Source organism: Schistocerca serialis, chromosome 9 (assembly GCF_023864345.2).
Source record: "Schistocerca serialis cubense isolate TAMUIC-IGC-003099 chromosome 9, iqSchSeri2.2, whole genome shotgun sequence".
NCBI classification, from domain to species: domain Eukaryota; kingdom Metazoa; phylum Arthropoda; class Insecta; order Orthoptera; family Acrididae; genus Schistocerca; species Schistocerca serialis.
Genome location: NC_064646.1, coordinates 381,818,213 through 381,837,240, shown reverse-complemented (window position 1 = coordinate 381,837,240; position 19,028 = coordinate 381,818,213). Strand labels below are relative to the sequence as shown.

General features: G+C 45.9%; 1 protein-coding gene across 1 annotated transcript in view; it reads right to left on the bottom strand.

Moving 5' to 3' along the window:
* Positions 1–19,028, bottom strand: part of LOC126418930 (translation initiation factor IF-2-like) — a 65,396-nt gene that overhangs the window by 18,855 nt on the left and 27,513 nt on the right. The window contains exons 2-4 of the mRNA XM_050085959.1: positions 18,364–18,517; positions 6,839–7,002; positions 729–914 (exon numbers count right to left, since the gene is read on the bottom strand). Coding sequence (XP_049941916.1) covers positions 729–914; positions 6,839–7,002; positions 18,364–18,517 — 504 coding nt within the window. The remainder of the gene's footprint in view (positions 1–728; positions 915–6,838; positions 7,003–18,363; positions 18,518–19,028) is intronic.

The window sequence follows — 19,028 nt, the reverse complement described above, 5'->3', positions numbered from 1 at the left end:
TTTAACCTTCAAATGTTTTCTTTTATTTATACTTCTTGAACATTGTTTCCTTACTAACAGCGTTCCAGAACGAAAGTTTTTAAGCCAGCTATCGGAAAACGTCATCGGTAAAGAACTTATGTTCACGAGGCGCAAATAAATGTAAACATCTGAAGATGTAGGCATCACAAAACGAATGTACTCTCGAAAATACGTTTTTTGAGGTATAATTTGCTGGCGTGGAATACCAGGAAAAGGGATGCCGTTTATGTCAGTGCATTATCCAATAAGCATTAACCTCACGGACGCTATAGTTTTGACTAGGAGCGCTGATGTCGCGTCACGTGACTAGACGGCTCGCGAGCTTATGTATGAATGCGAACTAGGCCCGCGGGTCACCAAAGTTACTCATGTCACTTCTGGAGCACACTCATCTTACGCGCGCCATGTCATGTAGTAATGTCGAGGATAAAGCGGGCGCATCCAACGTGGAGTTAGTGTACGCTCATATATGACGTAATGTGCCCTCTAAATGACTTCATAGCCGGCAGTCATAGTATATAAGGACATAACAGCTCCCCTAGATATTCGTCCCAATTGACAGTGGCCGAAAAGTACTTGAACGAAAACTGATGGCATTTTAACAGTTTCACACGGACGGAAGACCGAAAACATTTTGTTCAGCTAAGTCGGCCAGGATCCATATGTCCCAGATTATCGGTGACTGGTGACGTATGTGGCAGCAGTACCTGGTAGGATGTGACGCCTGGTGCTGCGGCAGGCGCTGGTACGGCGTGTCCGCGGTAGGCAGCTGCGGGCTGGGCTTCGAAGATAGGGGCCGGGCCACGGGGGCGGGCCTGGGGGCGGGGAGCGGCTGCGGCGCTGCGGAAGACGGCGGGGGCAACCACCGCCGCCAGCGACGCCTGCTGAGGCGCCTGCAACACCACAACACCAGTCACAACCTCTTACGTCTACCATAGAGCGTGAGGGGCATTTGGTTCTCCTGAAACCTGGCATACAGACTGTTTTCTCACTACAAAATTCTCACGTTTTCTAGAAATTATTCTCAGTAACTCAACTAAGTCGCATTTCACCTTACTTAGTTCTAAGACAAATACTGTGATTTTTGAATCGCCGTATAACTTCGATTTGTTTGATCAATTACATTGCCAAAGTTTCGGCACTGACCCAGGACCTTCACAGATCAGTGGCGAATCGGAGCCTCCCAGTCTATTGTCCATCGCTGCATCGTACTGTCTACATAGCACGTTTGGCTGTAGTTTGGCTGACTTAGGTAAATAGGTATTCATTGGGCAAAAAAGCAGTTAGCATTATATGTGGAAATTACACACGTATATCTTACAAGAATGTCTTGATACAACTAAGATTATTAACAACAGCCTCGCAGTACATTTATTCACTTGTTAAAGTTGCTTTGAATTTGAGAATATTATGGATATTCACCAGTACAGTACTACAAGAAAAAACGACCTAATTTTATACGTAGTGAACCTGATTTTAGCACAGAAAGAACTGCAAGACTCAGCTATAGTGAAATGATGAAATGATCGTATCGCATTGATGGCCGGAAGTCCCCACCTGGGGAAGTTTGGCCACCGAGTTGCCAGTCTTTCCGGTTGACGCCACACTGGGCGATTTGCGTGTCGACGATGGTGAAATGATGATGAGGGCGACACAACACCCAGTCCCCAGGTGGAGAAAATCACCGACGCGGCCGGGAATCGAACCCGGGGCCGCTGCTGGACAGTCATTTGTGCTCATCAGGGAGCTAAGAAGGCGGAGTAATTAGCTGTAAAAGTTATTGGTAATCTGCTCCATATTTCACATTATGACTGAGGCGTGGTAAAGTTAGCTGTTTTGAAGAGCGCGCCGCAGCGCGTAGTGTAAAGCAGTCGCATTCCGTTTCTGGCAGTGGCGCCGCTGTCGCAATCGCAGCTTTGGTGTCTCCCTCTGGTGGGAAAGGGGAAAAGTTGCCTGTTCACGTGCATTTAAGGGGCGCTATGAGCTCGGCAGTTGGTCAGTCTGTGAGTCTCGGCGAGTCTGGTCAGTTGGTCAGTCGGAGTGAGGCTAGGTCAGTCTCGTGTCACCAGTTGCTGGTCCGCCTCTCGTTCGCATTTGTGCGGCAGTTAGTGTCTGTCTGTCGTCGCAGTGCGAGTATGTCTGTCGTTTGGATCAAAGCCAGAAAATGAGAGTCTTGCCACTCCGCCAGTAACAGAACTCAGCTAGTGGTCGCCAGTTCGGGGCTGAGTTCCTGCATCTGAGTGTGCACGTTAGGCTGCCAGTCTGCTCGAGTTGCTCGGGCAATGGTCATTGGCGGTTGGATCGGTCGGTTGGTCGGTCGCGCACTGAGACCCGAGACGACTTGTCCGCCTTGAGCGTCGGCGTATGTGAGGTCCCCATGTGAGTCCCGCTATAGAAAGGGGTAGTGGCTTCGCGGTTAACACAAGAGCAACAGGAGCGAAACCACGACATGGGGCTGGCCGGGGCGAGTTGCGCGCCGTGAGACGGGAGATCGGCGCGCCTTCCTGCGTCCGTTGAAGCGGCTGGCAGCGGACGGTTCGGGAGAGCGTTGGGGGTGCTGCGCCAGGTCTTTGCCAGAAATCGCAGTTTATTAGAAGTTAAGAGACTGGGGATATGTTGTTTCATTTACTTGTTAAATTCTACTTGTTTTCTTGGTGAGGTCACCAGCCGCTTTGTTTTGGGGTCATCCCACCGTTCTTCTCCGTTTGCCCACCCGGGGGAAGGTGGTTATTTGTGAAATGGGTGGTCCGTTTTTCCCTTGTGGAGTTGGGGAGGGTTAGAGCAATCTGCGGTTCGGGTTGTTCAGTTATCCCTCTGTCAATCTGCCATACGTTAATAGCTGCCTCTGTCATGTTTGTCGGATTCGGTGTTAACAAATTTATAGAATTAAGGTGTAAAGGCTGAATTCCTGGAATATGTTTTTATCTTGCCTATCATCTTGCGAGGCGGTATATGTGTAATGTAGAGCATGTTGTACATTTTATGTAAGTCTGAATTTTATGGGTTTTATTTAAATAGTCATTTTTATAAAGTAGCCACCCTTCCACCGTAAGAATCCTTAAAAAAAAAAACAAATTGCACTTTCGGTGGCAAATAATTTCTTAGTGTGAGTGTTTGTACCATTTCCATTCCTCTTACGGGGTGCATAGTTAATGTGTTTGTGTGAGTTGTGAAAATTTTTAGTTTAAAGTAATCTGGTGTGTTGCAGATTTGCACCAGTGTAGTCTTTCAGAGTGGTTGTGAGCGGTCGTGACTACAGCCGTGTTGAAAGGGAGCGGTAAGCTTCTTAGCCCGAAGGCTCATACTGTCAACATTGTTCTTTCTGCCTCTAAATAAAATTGTAACTTGATATTTCGAGGGTGCTTTTTCTGCTTATGAATTTTAAATCTGTTTTTGAAAAGACTTTTATGAATAAAATTTCCATTTGTTAAAGGTAATTTTATTTTCGTCAATTACTCCGTGGCAACTACTTCCACGCTCACCTAGTGTGATTAAATGTGTTAATGTTCTTGATGGACTGCTAATAAATAAATTAAATTCTTTAAGAAAAGATTTTGAAATTAAATTCACGGTTCAATGACGTTTATCGTATGATATATGCGACTGGAACTAGCTATCCGTGTAACTGCCTAACCAAATTCCTACTAGTCCTTATCTCGCCTCCTGTTTGATGATGACACTAATTTACCTTTACATCCATTAACATGATGATAAGTGAATGTTTGTAAGCAAAGTGCGGTATCGATTTACGTCCGCTAACATGATGATAAGTGAAGGTTTGTAAGCGAACTGTAGTATCGATTTACATCCATTAACATGTCGATAAGTGAAGGATAGTAGGCAAACTGTGGCATGGATGCAATCAAACTGAAATGCCGTTTTTAATTGTTGTGTTTGTTAAGCGATGTAAAGGACATTTATCTGTAGGGTCTCTTGCCGCTTATTTTTATTGATATTTAACGAAATTTTCTCTGTCCTTCTGATATTTTTGTAAGTCCTATTTTCTTATTTTCAGAGACGTTATTCTTTACCACTAGAAATATCTCTGTGTATTTTTTCTTGATTTACTTACTAATTCGTAGGATTCTTTACATTTACTGAAATGAAATAACTTCAGATTATTATCTCAAGAAAGCAGTTTTCAAAATGTAATTAACTGTTAATAATTTCCTCATCTGTAATGTATCTAAGTACTCTGCCTTTAAATCGTGTTCCACGTACCCTCCAGATGCGAATCCATCGAGAATCACTCTCCAAACTAAATCGAGACTCATCTGTGAAAAGACCATCGACCCACTGTTCGGCTGTCCAGGACATGTTGGTGACTCCAATCTAGACGTTCTCTTCGCGTCAGGGGTAGACATACAGCGTGTCGCCGACACTAAGGGCCACTCTGCCGAAGCCTTCTGCACACCATTTGACTCGATACAATACGTCCAGTGGGTACTGCGGGCTCACATGCTAGTTTCGGTGTAGTATTAAGGCGGTTATGTGCTAAGTGAAGGTTCTCTCTTCTGAAGCCACATGTGGTCGGCCCTGCCCTGGTCTTCGGAATACAATTTCGATCTGTATAAAGTGTCGCAATATCCGAGAAACAAAAGAACGATTCACATTAAGCCAGATCAGTTTGCGGCTTTCCTGCTTCCTTTCTTTCCACGGCCCTCCACCGTGAAGAGTGGCGTCTTCTCTGTGACATACTGCCTTGTACACAGCTATTGTGGATATAGGGTTACCTCGTTTGATAGTTGCCCTGACGTAATCATTGGCATGGTTTTTCGTTGACCGGAATGCCATCTTCCGTGCAGAACACTACCATGCGGACATCTGGTTGACAATTAGTATGATTGTATCGTGGATTAGACACAAGACGGGGAATAGCGGTCCGTTACTTCAAGTTTGGGCGCCTGTGTATGTTGCAAATAGAGCTACTAACAAAGAAGTAATAAATTTAAACGCCATGCACAATGTGGCAGTTTTTCATGCATCTCAGTGTTTATGATGTCATACCTCCCGAACCACGTGTCATACAAAATATAATTTTGTGGGTGCATTTAGAGGCACATGTGAATACTGTCTAATGGGGTTAGCAGCACAGAAGTAAGAAATTTAAACGTGATGCATGGCACGGCAGTTTTACACGAATCTCATTATTTGTGACGTCGTATCTTCTGAACTATGAGACTCAGATGACTCTTATTCCACAGTGATCGTTGCCTGACAATAAGGGATATGTGTATCATGTTTAGTTGAAATCTGTCCAGTGATTTACGATGAGATCGGAACACAGACACATACGTACACGTGTAATATATATACTGATAAGCCAGTACATTATGACAACCGATCCACTATTGGCACCAACCCGTCCAGGCGATACCAGCGTCACCTGACGAGGAATGACTGTTAGTCAGACACATACACGGTGCATGTAGTATCAGTGGGCGAGAAGTCTGTTGTTTGTGTGTAGATTGTGGAAGGCACTCAATCTATAGGAATTTGACTGAGGACAGATTGTTATGTCCTGGAGATTCAGTACGAGCATTTAGGAAACTGCACAACTTGCCGGTTGTTAGAGGAGTGCTGTAGTGAGTGTCTTCAACATGTGGTGAAACCACGTACAGACGTCTTTGGGTTAGGCAGCCACCCCTCATTGCAAATGTCGGACGTCGTAATCTTGATCGACTGGTAAAACAGGACAGGTGGCGAACTGTGCTGGAACTAACAACAGACTTTAATATTGGGCAGAGTACAAGTAAGTCTGAACACACAGCGCACCGAACACTCCTAACAAAGGGCCTCCACATCCGACAACCCATACATGTGCCAATATTAACATCACGACATCAGCAACTATCTGAAATGGGCACGTGACCATCGGCACTTGACTTTGGCTCAGAGGCGGACCGTTATATGATTTGATGAATCCCAATGTCTTCTTCATCATGACGATGGGAGGGCGTGAATCCGTCCTCTTCCAGGGGAACAGCTCCTTCACACCTGTGATGCGGTACGGTAGCAGCTCCATTATGCTCTGGGGAACATTCACGTGAAAATCCATGGGACCAGTGGAGTTCGTGCGAGGCACCAGAATGGCCAAGGAGTGTCGCACGTTGGTTGCAGACGCGTACAACCGTTTATGACGGGCCCGCCGTTGTGCCCGAGCGGTTCTAGGCGCTTCTGTCTGGAACGCGCCGACCGCTACGGTCGCAGGTTCGAATCCTGCCTCGGGCATGGACGTGTGATGTCCTTAGATTAGTTAGGTTTAAGTAGTTCTAAGTTAATGCCATGAGTGTGATTGAGGAACATAGTGGCGAATCCCAGTTGATGTTCTCACCCCCCAACTCGCCAGATCTGAACTCGCTAAAACAGATCTGGAATGTGACTGAAGATGACGCCAGAGCTCATCTCTCAAATCCTGGGAATTTACAGAAATTAGATGTCTTGTGTGCAGATGTGGTGCCAATTCCATCCAGCGACCTACCTAGGCCTCACTGCTTTCACGTCATGACGTGATGCCACTGTTATCTGAGCCAAAGCGGACATACCAGCTATTAGGTAGATGGTCATAATCTTCTGGCTGAAAACTTTGTGTTCTGCCTTACGGCAGGTCTTGTCATGGGGAAAACCTCGTCAGAGATCCACCGCGTGACCGTCTAGGAAAGTGATTCCAGTGGTGGTTTCCCGTTGACTTCCACTGGTGATGATGAAACACACAGTCCCTGAGCGGAGAAAATCTCCGGCCCTTGTGGCTGGTTGTTTATAAGCTATACACTGCTGCACATTCTGTACCATTGACCAAGTTATTGCAATGACTTACCACAGCCTGAGGGACAGGATAGTAGTGTACGGCTACTGGAGCAGCGGCGTAGGCGACAGGCAGCGGTCTAGGAGCTGGCGCTTGGACGACTGGTCGCCGCACAGGAGCGGCGGCTGCAGGGGGCGGGAACACTGAGGAACCCAGGTCAGCCACACCTGAAACTGTGTGAGACACACGCAGCAATAGCACTGTGGAAGCTGACACATCTTGCAAGACTGCAGTCTGGTCAAGCTCTGTGACAACTCGATGCAGAAAGTCTGTTACTACCACTGTTATCCCTTTCTTTGGTTCTAATTGCAGGGTACTTCTCAATATTTGTAAGTTTGACATACAGTTAAGAAAATTCTTAAGCATTTTAGACCTTTCCCCCCTGCGTTCGGCAGGAAAGAACTAACAGTCAGTTTGATTACACTTTATTACAATTAAAGAGAAACGCCTTCTTGGCATACACTAAGTGTAAAACGCAAGAACAAACAGAAAAATGCCACAACTCTTGTGGTGGCAAACCAGATAAGGAAACAAGACCAAAATCTGCTCTACAAAATACAACGTGCTATTACAATGCTACGGCGAGTGAATACAACGTTAGGACGTTAGGGCCGGGGTAAGTACTGGCAGGAGCTTATCCTAGCGGTTGGTAAAAACAGCCCGTCTAACGGTCTAGGCGTGCTTATAAAGCCCGGTCGACGGAGTGCTACATGAGTCATATGAGTTCCGATTGGTGGAACAATGCCACATGTTTTCTGGCGAAGTAGTTCCATGTCGTTTTTGGAAAGTCTGTTATTGTTTCTGTCTGCTGGCAATGTTTCTCTCCGCAATCCTGAAAAGGGTTCGGCAACCCATCTAGCGCGTCGATTCTGCGGGCCCTCTAATAATAGGGGGCCGCTACGACACCCCCACTCCAAGATTTCAAGATTTCAGCTGCACAGAAAAAAGTTCTCTAAGATCCTATCCTACCTTCGGGATTATTTTATATTTTACTGTTGATGGTTTAAAGAATTCAGAACTAACTGGAGTAATCAGTAACGTAAAATTTTGAGTTCATCATGGAATGATTTTTTAAAATTATTGTTCAAGTTTACACAAACTTTCCGATGTCATTACAGGAAATTAGGAGCGTGGTTTAGAAGCTGAAAGAAACACTATATTAACGTACAGCAACTACATAAATATGAGGACCAAGAAGTCCATATGACAGTGTAAAGATGCAGATGCCATTTGTGGAGCGTTGAGTTTCTGCAGAATTTGTATCGGATGCACAAAGCATCGATTATGAATACCTTTGGAGTTACCATTCAGATTTACAGAACAGGATTTTTATCGCGAACACACGTAAAAATGACTCCAAACATCATGTGACTATAATATGGTTTAGGGTTACAATTTTATAACATTGCTCGTAATACAGACATAGGCACTGAGGGTTATGCACACACGCCTCGTGAGCTTTATACAAATTTACGTTTAGTATCTCGAATGAACATTGCTTAAAGCTCTAAAGAAATAAATGCAAGGAGAACTGGTTTCTTCCCGACAAGTACCGCAGCGTAGATCCCACATTTTTGATACAGAAAAATATGGTATACCTATTACTAAATCTTACGGGTTGTATGGTCGTGTCCTCGAAACTTTTAATTTCCTAACGCTTCGTCCAGAGCTGAGCTGAACATTGTCAGACGTGATCCTGTTTTTGCTTTGTCTTGCCAACTAACAGGTCGGACGTCGCAAAGCAATATAAATATTGTGAAATACGGGGTGTGGTGAAGCTTTGCAAAGGATCGGTAGACATAATCCTTTCCAGAGATAAAACCAAACTACACTAAGGATGTATCACAAAATTTCAACGATTCTTCTTTTTTGTTAAAACTGTACTCATGTTTTTCTCTCGGCTTCTCCATATGGACGTTCATAGTACTTTGTGATGTATATAATATTCTGAATGCGAAAAGCTAACTTAATGATTTCCTGACTCAAGAAATGTTCTGCTACAGTTGGTTTTCCTATTTTCCATAGTTCACAAAGACATTTAGTTCCTTCAGTCGTCTATTTAAACTTCTCTAAGTAGTTGTAATACCGTACGTGTATGGAATTTCATGCGCTGATGACATAGCTGTTTATGGCCCTCCGCCGGCCGTGGTGGGCGAGCGGTTCTAGGAGCTACAGTGGAACAGCGCGACCGCTACGGTCGCAGGTTCGAGTCCAGCCTCGGGCATGGATGTGTGTGTTGACCTTAGGTTACTTAGGTTTAAGTACACTCCTGGAAATTGAAATAAGAACACCGTGAATTCATTGTCCCAGGAAGGGGAAACTTTATTGACACATTCCTGGGGTCAGATACATCACATGATCACACTGACAGAACCACAGGCACATAGACACAGGCAACAGAGCATGCACAATGTCGGCGCTAGTACAGTGTATATCCACCTTTCGCAGCAATGCAGGCTGCTATTCTCCCATGGAGACGATCGTAGAGATGCTGGATGTAGTCCTGTGGAACGGCTTGCCATGCCATTTCCACCTGGCGCCTCAGTTGGACCAGCGTTCGTGCTGGACGTGCAGACCGCGTGAGACGACGCTTCATCCAGTCCCAAACATGCTCAATGGGGGACAGATCCGGAGATCTTGCTGGCCAGGGTAGTTGACTTACACCTTCTAGAGCACGTTGGGTGGCACGGGATACATGCGGACGTGCATTGTCCTGTTGGAACACCAAGTTCCCTTGCCGGTCTAGGAATGGTAGAACGATGGGTTCGACGACGGTTTGGATGTACCGTGCACTATTCAGTGTCCCCTCGACGATCACCAGTGGTGTACGGCCAGTGTAGGAGATCGCTCCCCACACCATGATGCCGGGTGTTGGCCCTGTGTGCCTCGGTCGTATGCAGTCCTGATTGTGGCGCTCACCTGCACGGCGCCAAACACGCATACGACCATCATTGGCACCAAGGCAGAAGCGACTCTCATCGCTGAAGACGACACGTCTCCATTCGTCCCTCCATTCACGCCTGTCGCGACACCACTGGAGGCGGGCTGCACGATGTTGGGGCGTGAGCGGAAGACGGCCTAACGGTGTGCGGGACCGTAGCCCAGTTTCATGGAGACGGTTGCGAATGGTCCTCGCCGATACCCCAGGAGCAACAGTGTCCCTAATTTGCTGGGAAGTGGCGGTGCGGTCCCCTACGGCACTGCGTAGGATCCTACGGTCTTGGCGTGCATCCGTGCGTCGCTGCGGTCCGGTCCCAGGTCGACGGGCACGTGCACCTTCCGCCGACCACTGGCGACAACATCGATGTACTGTGGAGACCTCACGCCCCACGTGTTGAGCAATTCGGTGGTACGTCCACCCGGCCTCCCGCATGCCCACTATACGCCCTCGCTCAAAGTCCGTCAACTGCACATACGGTTCACGTCCACGCTGTCGCGGCATGCTACCAGTGTTAAAGACTGCGATGGAGCTCCGTATGCCACGGCAAACTGGCTGACACTGACGGCGGCGGTGCACAAATGCTGCGCAGCTAGCGCCATTCGACGGCCAACACCACGGTTCCTGGTGTGTCCGCTGTGCCGTGCGTGTGATCATTGCTTGTACAGTCCTCTCGCAGTGTCCGGAGCAAGTATGGTGGGTCTGACACACCGGTGTCAATGTGTTCTTTTTTCCATTTCCAGGAGTGTAGTTCTAAGTTCTAGTGGACTGATAACCTCAGAAGTTATGTCCCATAGTGCTCAGAGCCAATTGAACCATTTAGCGCCCTCCACCATAAATCATCATCATGGAATTTGATGTACCTTACATGCCGACACATGAGGGCGCTTATTCTTTACAGATAAGAACGTTTGACAAATCAGTCTAACGTTATGTTTCTGTAAAATATTTCCTAGCTGATCAGTTACATTTTTAATAAAAGGGAGAGAAACTACGTTCTTCCATCGTTGTGTTTAAATCTAGTCTTTTGTGCTACTGTTACTTGGTTGTAAGATTATTACTTGTTTCCAGCAATAATTTTTTTATCGGAACACTATGTTGGTCTTTTAATACCAGGACAGTAGGAGAAAATGAAAAAAAAAACGTCGTACAGCTGGCATAATGCAGAAAACTAATTTTCTGGGAAAGTAATCTACTTCATTTCAAAAAGCAGGTGAGAAATTCATATTGATGGCTGACGCTATTTCTCCCTGATGATTTGGCCTGGTCTTCCTCTGACGCCCATTGTTAGTGCTATCAATCCTCCCGCGTATCAGATAGGGAGACATCAAGGGACTTGTTTATAACCACATATTGAGAAAACTGACACGTGGCTAAGAGACTCACGTTTCATTGAGAAGATTGAAGAGCTGACTTTGGCTCCTGAAGATATTTTTGTATGCGCCGACAACCTGTCTATAAACACTATAATTCCAGTTACGAAGTTACGATATTATAGTAGGTGTTTCCTCCCGGGATTTGACTGTTCTTTGTAGACATTGCTTTACTTTTAGGCAGTTCCTATGATACGATACGTTTTAAATTGATGGTGTACCAATGGTAACACATTAGGTCCTACGATCGATTATTTTATATGGAAAAAATCGAACTATCAGCTTCAGAAAAAAAAACAAATAAGAAAGCACCCCGATAGGGTTGGTATGTGCATAATGCATTTGTGGTCCGGTCACATAGTAAAAGAGCTTTACAAGAGTTTTTTGTTACCTAAATAACATAAAGTGAAAAGAAAAATAATTTAGCCCGGAAATTGAGAATGAAACGGAATATTCTCTTGGGATACTGGAATGTTGGAACATGAAGTTTTTCGGAAAGCCTCACATACGGAACTCCAGCCATCATCTGCGGCAAAATAGGGGTGTCGTTGAGAGTCTTCGAAACAACGAAAAGAACTGGCACGCCGGAACACCTGGACGCTGAGTTAAAATATTTGAGTAGGCTTTCGAGAAAGATAGCTTTTAATGAAAAGAAATGATTGGAGGTTTACAAAAAAAATAACCGTAGCCAAAAGGATAAGGTTTAAAAACAGATATGGAAAATCATGGTTTCTGCACCTTTCATTAAAAAATAACTGGCCAGATCGGAGAAGTTTTCCAGAAACATAACTCGAGACCGGATTTACACCAACAAAATGCTTCGATATATAAAGGTTAAATGTCCACATCTGTCGGAATGCAGGGTATATGAAATTACGAGTACGTGTGGTGAGGACTACGCCTTCATTGGAGGAATATAAAAGTCTTCGCCATCTGGAGAAAATAGAAAAATCTACTATAGCAGGACATTTCTTGAGTCACGAAATCATTAAGTACACTTACTGAAAAAAAGATTTTATCTGCAGCGACGAACTGCTATCGACTGCTGTATAGAAAACCCATCGAAAGCGACTAAAATGGTTATAATTTTAACAAAAAAGAAGGATCCATGAAATTTAGTGATACATGGACAGTAGCTATACAGAATCGATAATCAGCTTTTTGTCAGGCAACAAGTAAATAGCTATTTTTTTCTCTGAGAAGGTTTATCTTTATCCAAAAACATGGTTCAAATGGCTCTGAGCTCTATGGGACTTAAGGACATCACACACATCCATGCCCGAGGCAGGATTCGAACCTGCGACCGCAGCAGTCGCGCGGTTCCGGACTGAAGAGCCTAGAACCACTCGGCCGCAGCGGTCGCCCATCTTTATCCACCACGTGTAAATCTCTACGAAGCCTATGTAGATCTCTGACGTCCGACCCGTCGGTTGGTGAGACTCAGCGGATTTAGAATCACATTTGACAATGTCCAGATCTGCTATCGACGAAACGTTAGGAACAGAGAAGTTCCATGGACCATGGCCACACACCAAGGAAGTTTTGTCAACAGCAATGACATCTTGTCGTGTAAGGCTTCATTCTATGAACAAAAGGGATAGCCACTGCTATTTTTATTTTTGTTTATTTATTTACTTTTTACTGCTTATGACCTACGCTTTAATAAATTATGCAGCGGCGGAATCGGTGTGTGGCTTCATCCTGTGACAAAGAGCACAGGAAAAATATTGAATCTGGAACTATATTTCCAGACAATTAGCGTTTTATCACAATTTGACGGATTTCTAAGGACGATACAATACCGGTTTTACTTGCAGGACATTTAATATTCATTGTTTTTATGAAAAGGAAGTTACTAACTGCACACACTCATTGTCCATGACATCGATCCTAGTACTCCAGCTTCCTATTGTGACCACATGAAAACAAGCACAATGATTTGGAGATACGTACAGTCTAAAATTAATGACACAGACATTCATACATAAATCTTTTTGATAGGAGGAAGCTGGTCGCAGTGCGGATATATTCGGCGGATTGATAGGCAGCACATTCCCACGCTATCTATTTAATGTCATACTTGAAACATATAGGGAATGGAGATAAATATGGAAACACCAAAACCACAGCACATTAATATGCCCAATGCGGTGCCGAAAACACGTTGGCACGCGAAACAGCTTCCAGTCGTCTCGAAATGGATAAATATAGGTTCGCATGCTGTTCAAGGGTATCTTACACCATTCCCCTGCACTATAGTTGCATAAACAACGTTGATGGGCGTGAATTGCGGCCACGCACATTTCTCTCAAGAGTAGACCATAAAGGCTCCCTAACATGGTGACTGGTGGCCCGGGAGATGCTAAAATTCATCCTTGTGCACACAAAATCAGTTGAGGACGATGCGAGCTCTTTCAACAGGGCTGCATGTGCAACATTCAACTCTGCAGTGACTTTTGCAGCTAACGTTCCCTTATTTTTCATCACAACCCTGTTCAGTGACCGTCTGTAACGAACATTCTACGTCCGCATCTTCGTCCGCATCGTGACTTAGCTTATGACGTTTCTCTGAATTCCCTGTATGTGGTATAAATCTTCGATACGGTTCCTCCGGAGACACCAGATACGTAGACTACTTTGGTTACAGAAGCATACACCATACGAGCACCAACAATTTGCCTACATTCGAATTCGCTTAGATCCGTAATAACCCACTCGGAACTACCGAGACCAGTGTTCTGAACTCGACAGACACTTGCAACGCAATGAGGACACAGCAAAGGTGCCGTTTGTGGTCAGATACAACAGCGCTACCTACGCACTTCGTTAACATCTGCATTTATGTTCAAACATGCATTTCTCGAAGCGTTCTCTTACTTTTGTCTAGCGCCTGTCAGCTAGTTCTCCGGTATTGACTAGTTAGTAAGCCATGTCTTAATAGCTGCAACAAGTAAAGCGGCTCTGTAAATCGATCTTCCGGTGCTTACTTATTGAAGCTGCTTTCCTCTTTTAAGTATTACGGTGTGTTTCCGAAGCAGCAATAATTATTCAACACTGCTGTCGATCTATATGAATAAAAATGTAATTGTTCGTTTGTTGGAAGTCATGAACCTCCGAAAGTTCTAATACAGTCGTGTTACTTGGTATCTATTATATATATATATATATATATATATATATATATATATATATATATATATATATATATATATAAAGTTTTTGACAATTTTTGTAACATCGTTTCCCAATTATTATATTTATTTAAAAATCTATATGTTAAACATATTTTAAAAAGGTACTTACAAACATACGCGTATTACAGTGCACGTTGTGTAAAAATTTCAAAGGATTCGGTCAAAAACTTTCGGAGATCAGGGAGTAGAAACATACACAGTTACTATATAGGTGCTAACGTAGATTTTCGCTTCTTCAAAAATCTCAAATTTCTGAAAGCATTTCACGAATTGCTTTTAAGTTTTGACGTAACGTTACATTCGAATTATCATATGTTTTTTATATAGCTAGTTGAACGCCATGTAATAAAAAAGAAAACGTTATAAAACTAAAATCGTTGATTCGTTCAAAATCGTTAATATCCGAAAGTTCTTGACTGACAGCTTTAAAATTTCGACACAAAGTTGAATTACATCACTAGTTTGTTTTTTAGGTACCTAATTCATTAACACACACACGTATATATATATGTGGTGTTACAAAAAGGTACGGCCAGACTTTCAGGAAACATTCCTGACACACAAAGAAAGAAAATATGTTATGTGGACATGTGTCCGGAACTGCTTACTTTCCATGTTAGAGATCATTTTATTACTTCTCTTCAAATCACATTAATCATGGAATGGAAACACACAGCAACAGAACGTGCCAGCGTGACTTCAAACACTTTGTTACAGGAAATATTCAAAATGTCCTCCGTTAGCGAGGATACATGCATCCACCCTCCGTCGCATGGAATCCCTGATGCGCTGATGCAGTACTGGAGAATGGCGTATTGTATCACAGCCGTCCACAATACGAGCACGAAGAGTCTCTACATTTGGTACCGGGGTTGCGTAGACAAGAGCTTTCAAATGCCCTCATAAATGAAAGTCAAGAGGGTTGAGGTCAGGAGAGCGTGGAGGCCATGGAATTGGTCCGCCTCTACCAATCCATCGGTCACCGAATCTGTTGTTGAGAAGCGTACGAACACTTCGACTGAAATGTGCAGGAGCTCCATCGTGCATGAACCAGATGTTGTACCGCACTTCTAAAGGCACATGTTCTAGCAGCACAGGTAGAGTATCCCGTATGAAATCATGATAACGTGCTCCATTGAGCGTAGGTGGAAGAACATGGGGCCCAATCAAGACATCACCAACAATGCCTGCCCAAACGTTCACAGAAATCTGTGTTAATGACGTGACTGCACAATCGCGTGCGGATTCTCGTCAGCCCACACATGTTAATTGTGAAAATTTACAATTTGATCACGTTGGAATGAAGCCTCATCCGTAAAGAGAACATTTGCACTGAAATGAGGATTGACACATTGTTGGATGAACCATTCGCAGAAGTGCACCCGTGGAGGCCAATCAGCTGCTGATGGTGCCTGCACACGCTGTACGCGGTATGGAAACAACTGGTTCTCCCGTAGCGCTCTCCATACAGTGACGTGGTCAACGTTACCTTGTACAGCAGCAACTTCTCTGACGCTGACATTAGGGTTATCGTCAACTGCACAAAGAATTGCCCCGTCCATTGCAGGTGTCCTCGTCGTTCTAGGTCTTCCCCAGTCGCGAGTCATAGGCTGGAATGTTCCGTGCTCCCTAAGACGCCGATCAATTGCTTCGAACGTCTTCCTGTCGGGACACCTTCGTTCTGGAAAACTGTCTCGATACAAACGTACCGCGCCGCGGCTATTGCCCCGTGCTAATCCATGCATCAAATTGGCATCTGCCAACTCTGCATTTGTAAACATTGCACTGACTGCAAAACCATGTTCGTGATGAACACTAACCTGTTGATGCTACGTACTGATGTGCTTGATGCTAGTACTGTAGAGCAATGAGTCACATGTCAACACAAGCACCGAGGTCAACATTACCTTCCTTCAATTGGGCCAGCTGGCGGTGAATCGAGGAAGTACAGTACATACTGACGAAACTAAAATGAGCTCTAACATGGAAATTAAGCGTTTCCGGACACATGTCCTCATAACATCTTTTCTTTATTTGTGTGTGAGGGATGTTTACTGAAAGTTTGGCCGTACCTTTTTGTAACACCATCTCAAGACGTTACTGCAGTCGACGTTTAGGCACTTACTTACTTGCAGGAGGAGGTGAACAGAGAGGGGGAGGACAAGATGAATAGAGAAAGTGAGGAGGAGGTGCTGGACTGAGGGAGGGGGGAGAGATTAGTGCAGATTCAGGTAGCGATGGGGGAAGAGAAGACGGAAAGAGAGAGGAGGAGAAGGTGATGGACAGAGAGAGGGGGAAGGAGATGAAGGAGTAGGGGAGATGGATAGAGACAGGGAGGAGAGGAAGATTAGGACGTATATACAATTACCATACATGGTATAAACGTGTGATTTCTCTTCTGTCTTTTCCGTTTAAGCAAACTGACCCACAGTGAAGTGTGGGCCGGTACGTACAGTAATATATACACTCCTGGAAATGGAAAAAAGAACACATTGACACCGGTGTGTCAGACCCACCATACTTGCTCCGGACACTGCGAGAGGGCTGTACAAGCAATGATCACACGCACGGCACAGCGGACACACCAGGAACCGCGGTGTTGGCCGTCGAATGGCGCTAGCTGCGCAGCGTTTGTGCACCGCCGCCGTCAGTGTCAGCCAGTTTGCCGTGGCATACGGAGCTCCATCGCAGTCTTTAACACTGGTAGCATGCCGCGACAGCGTGGACGTGAACCGTATGTGCAGTTGACGGACTTTGAGCGAGGGCGTATAGTGGGCATGCGGGAGGCCGGGTGGACGTACCGCCGAATTGCTCAACACGTGGGGCGTGAGGTCTCCACAGTACATCGATGTTGTCGCCAGTGGTCGGCGGAAGGTGCACGTGCCCGTCGACCTGGGACCGGACCGCAGCGACGCACGGATGCACGCCAAGACCGTAGGATCCTACGAAGTGCCGTAGGGGACCGCACCGCCACTTCCCAGCAAATTAGGGACACTGTTGCTCCTGGGGTATCGGCGAGGACCATTCGCAACCGTCTCCATGAAGCTGGGCTACGGTCCCGCACACCGTTAGGCCGTCTTCCGCTCACGCCCCAACATCGTGCAGCCCGCCTCCAGTGGTGTCGCGACAGGCGTGAATGGAGGGACGAATGGAGACGTATCGTCTTCAACGATGAGAGTCGCTTCTGCCTTGGTGCCAATGATGGTCGTATGCGTGTTTGGCACCGTGCAGGTGAGCGCCACAATCAGGACTGCATACGACCGAGGCACACAGGGCCAACACCCGGCATCATGGTGTGGGGAGCGATCTCCTACACTGGCCGTACACCACTGGTGATCGTCGAGGGGACACTGAATAGTGCACGGTACATCAAAACCGTCATCGAACCCATCGTTCTACCATTCCTAGACCGGCAAGGGAACTTGCTGTTCCAACAGGACAATGCACGTCCGCATGTATCCCGTGCCACCCAACATGCTCTAGAAGGTGTAAGTCAACTACCCTGGCCAGCAGGATCTCCGGTCTGTCCCCCATCGAGCATGTTTGGGACTGGATGAAGCGTCAACTCACGCGGTCTGCACGTCGAGCACGAACGCTGGTCCAACTGAGGCGCCAGGTGGAAATGGCATGGCAAGCCGTTCCACAGGACTACATCCAGCATCTCTACGATCGTCTCCATGGGAGAATAGCAGCCTGCATTGCTGCGAAAGGTGGATATACACTGTACTAGTGCCGACATTGTGCATGCTCTGTTGCCTGTGTCTATGTGCCTGTGGTTCTGTCAGTGTGATCATGTGATGTATCTGACCCCAGGAATGTGTCAATAAAGTTTCCCCTTCCTGGGACAATGAATTCACGGTGTTCTTATTTCAATTTCCAGGAGTGTTAATATGAAATCTTACAGTTTCATTCTCTGCTCTGAATAGTGTGTTACACACAAGTCAAGTGACATTTTCGGTTTGATGATGGTTAGATGTACAGTATTCTGTGTTCGTTCCAAAGATTTCTTACTCTGGTGACGTGGCATAGCTGCCGGCTGTCGCCCACGGAAGGCGCCCGACGAGTCGAACTGCGCGTCCAGGTCCGGGATGAGCGTCATGCCGCGCTCGCCGCCAAAGTCGCCGAAGGACTCGAAGTTCCCGGCGCCCACCGCGGCCGCCAGCAGCGGCAGCAGCACCCTGGCCGCCTGCGCAACGCACCTGCCTCACCCTCCGTCCGCCCACAAGTAGGAAAGCGTAAGCTGGCCCGGAAAATACAGTGACGGGAAAAAGTCGCAACACCAAGAGGGAGTTCTGCGACATAAATTAAAGTTGGCGCGCTTGTTTCTACACGTTAAAGATCGTATCTGTTCATATTTCGCGCCAGTCGAATAGGAGTGGCTCTAGAAGTGCCACTATGAGAATCCATACCTGGTCTGCTTTAAATATACGCTGTGACGGTCGTAATCGCTAGTTGCCTTCGAGACTGGACATGGTGAGCTGATGTTACTCAAGAATGCCTTTAAGGCGACAACGACACCGTTAACAACACCTCATTGAGTTTGAACGAGTTTGCCTAATAGAGCTACGAGAAGCTGGATGTTCCTTCCGCGATATTTCAGAAATACTTGGCAGGAGTGTAGCCACGGTACATGACTGCAGGCAGAGATGGTCATGAGAATGAACGGTCGCAAGAAGACCGGGCTAAATGGGACTATC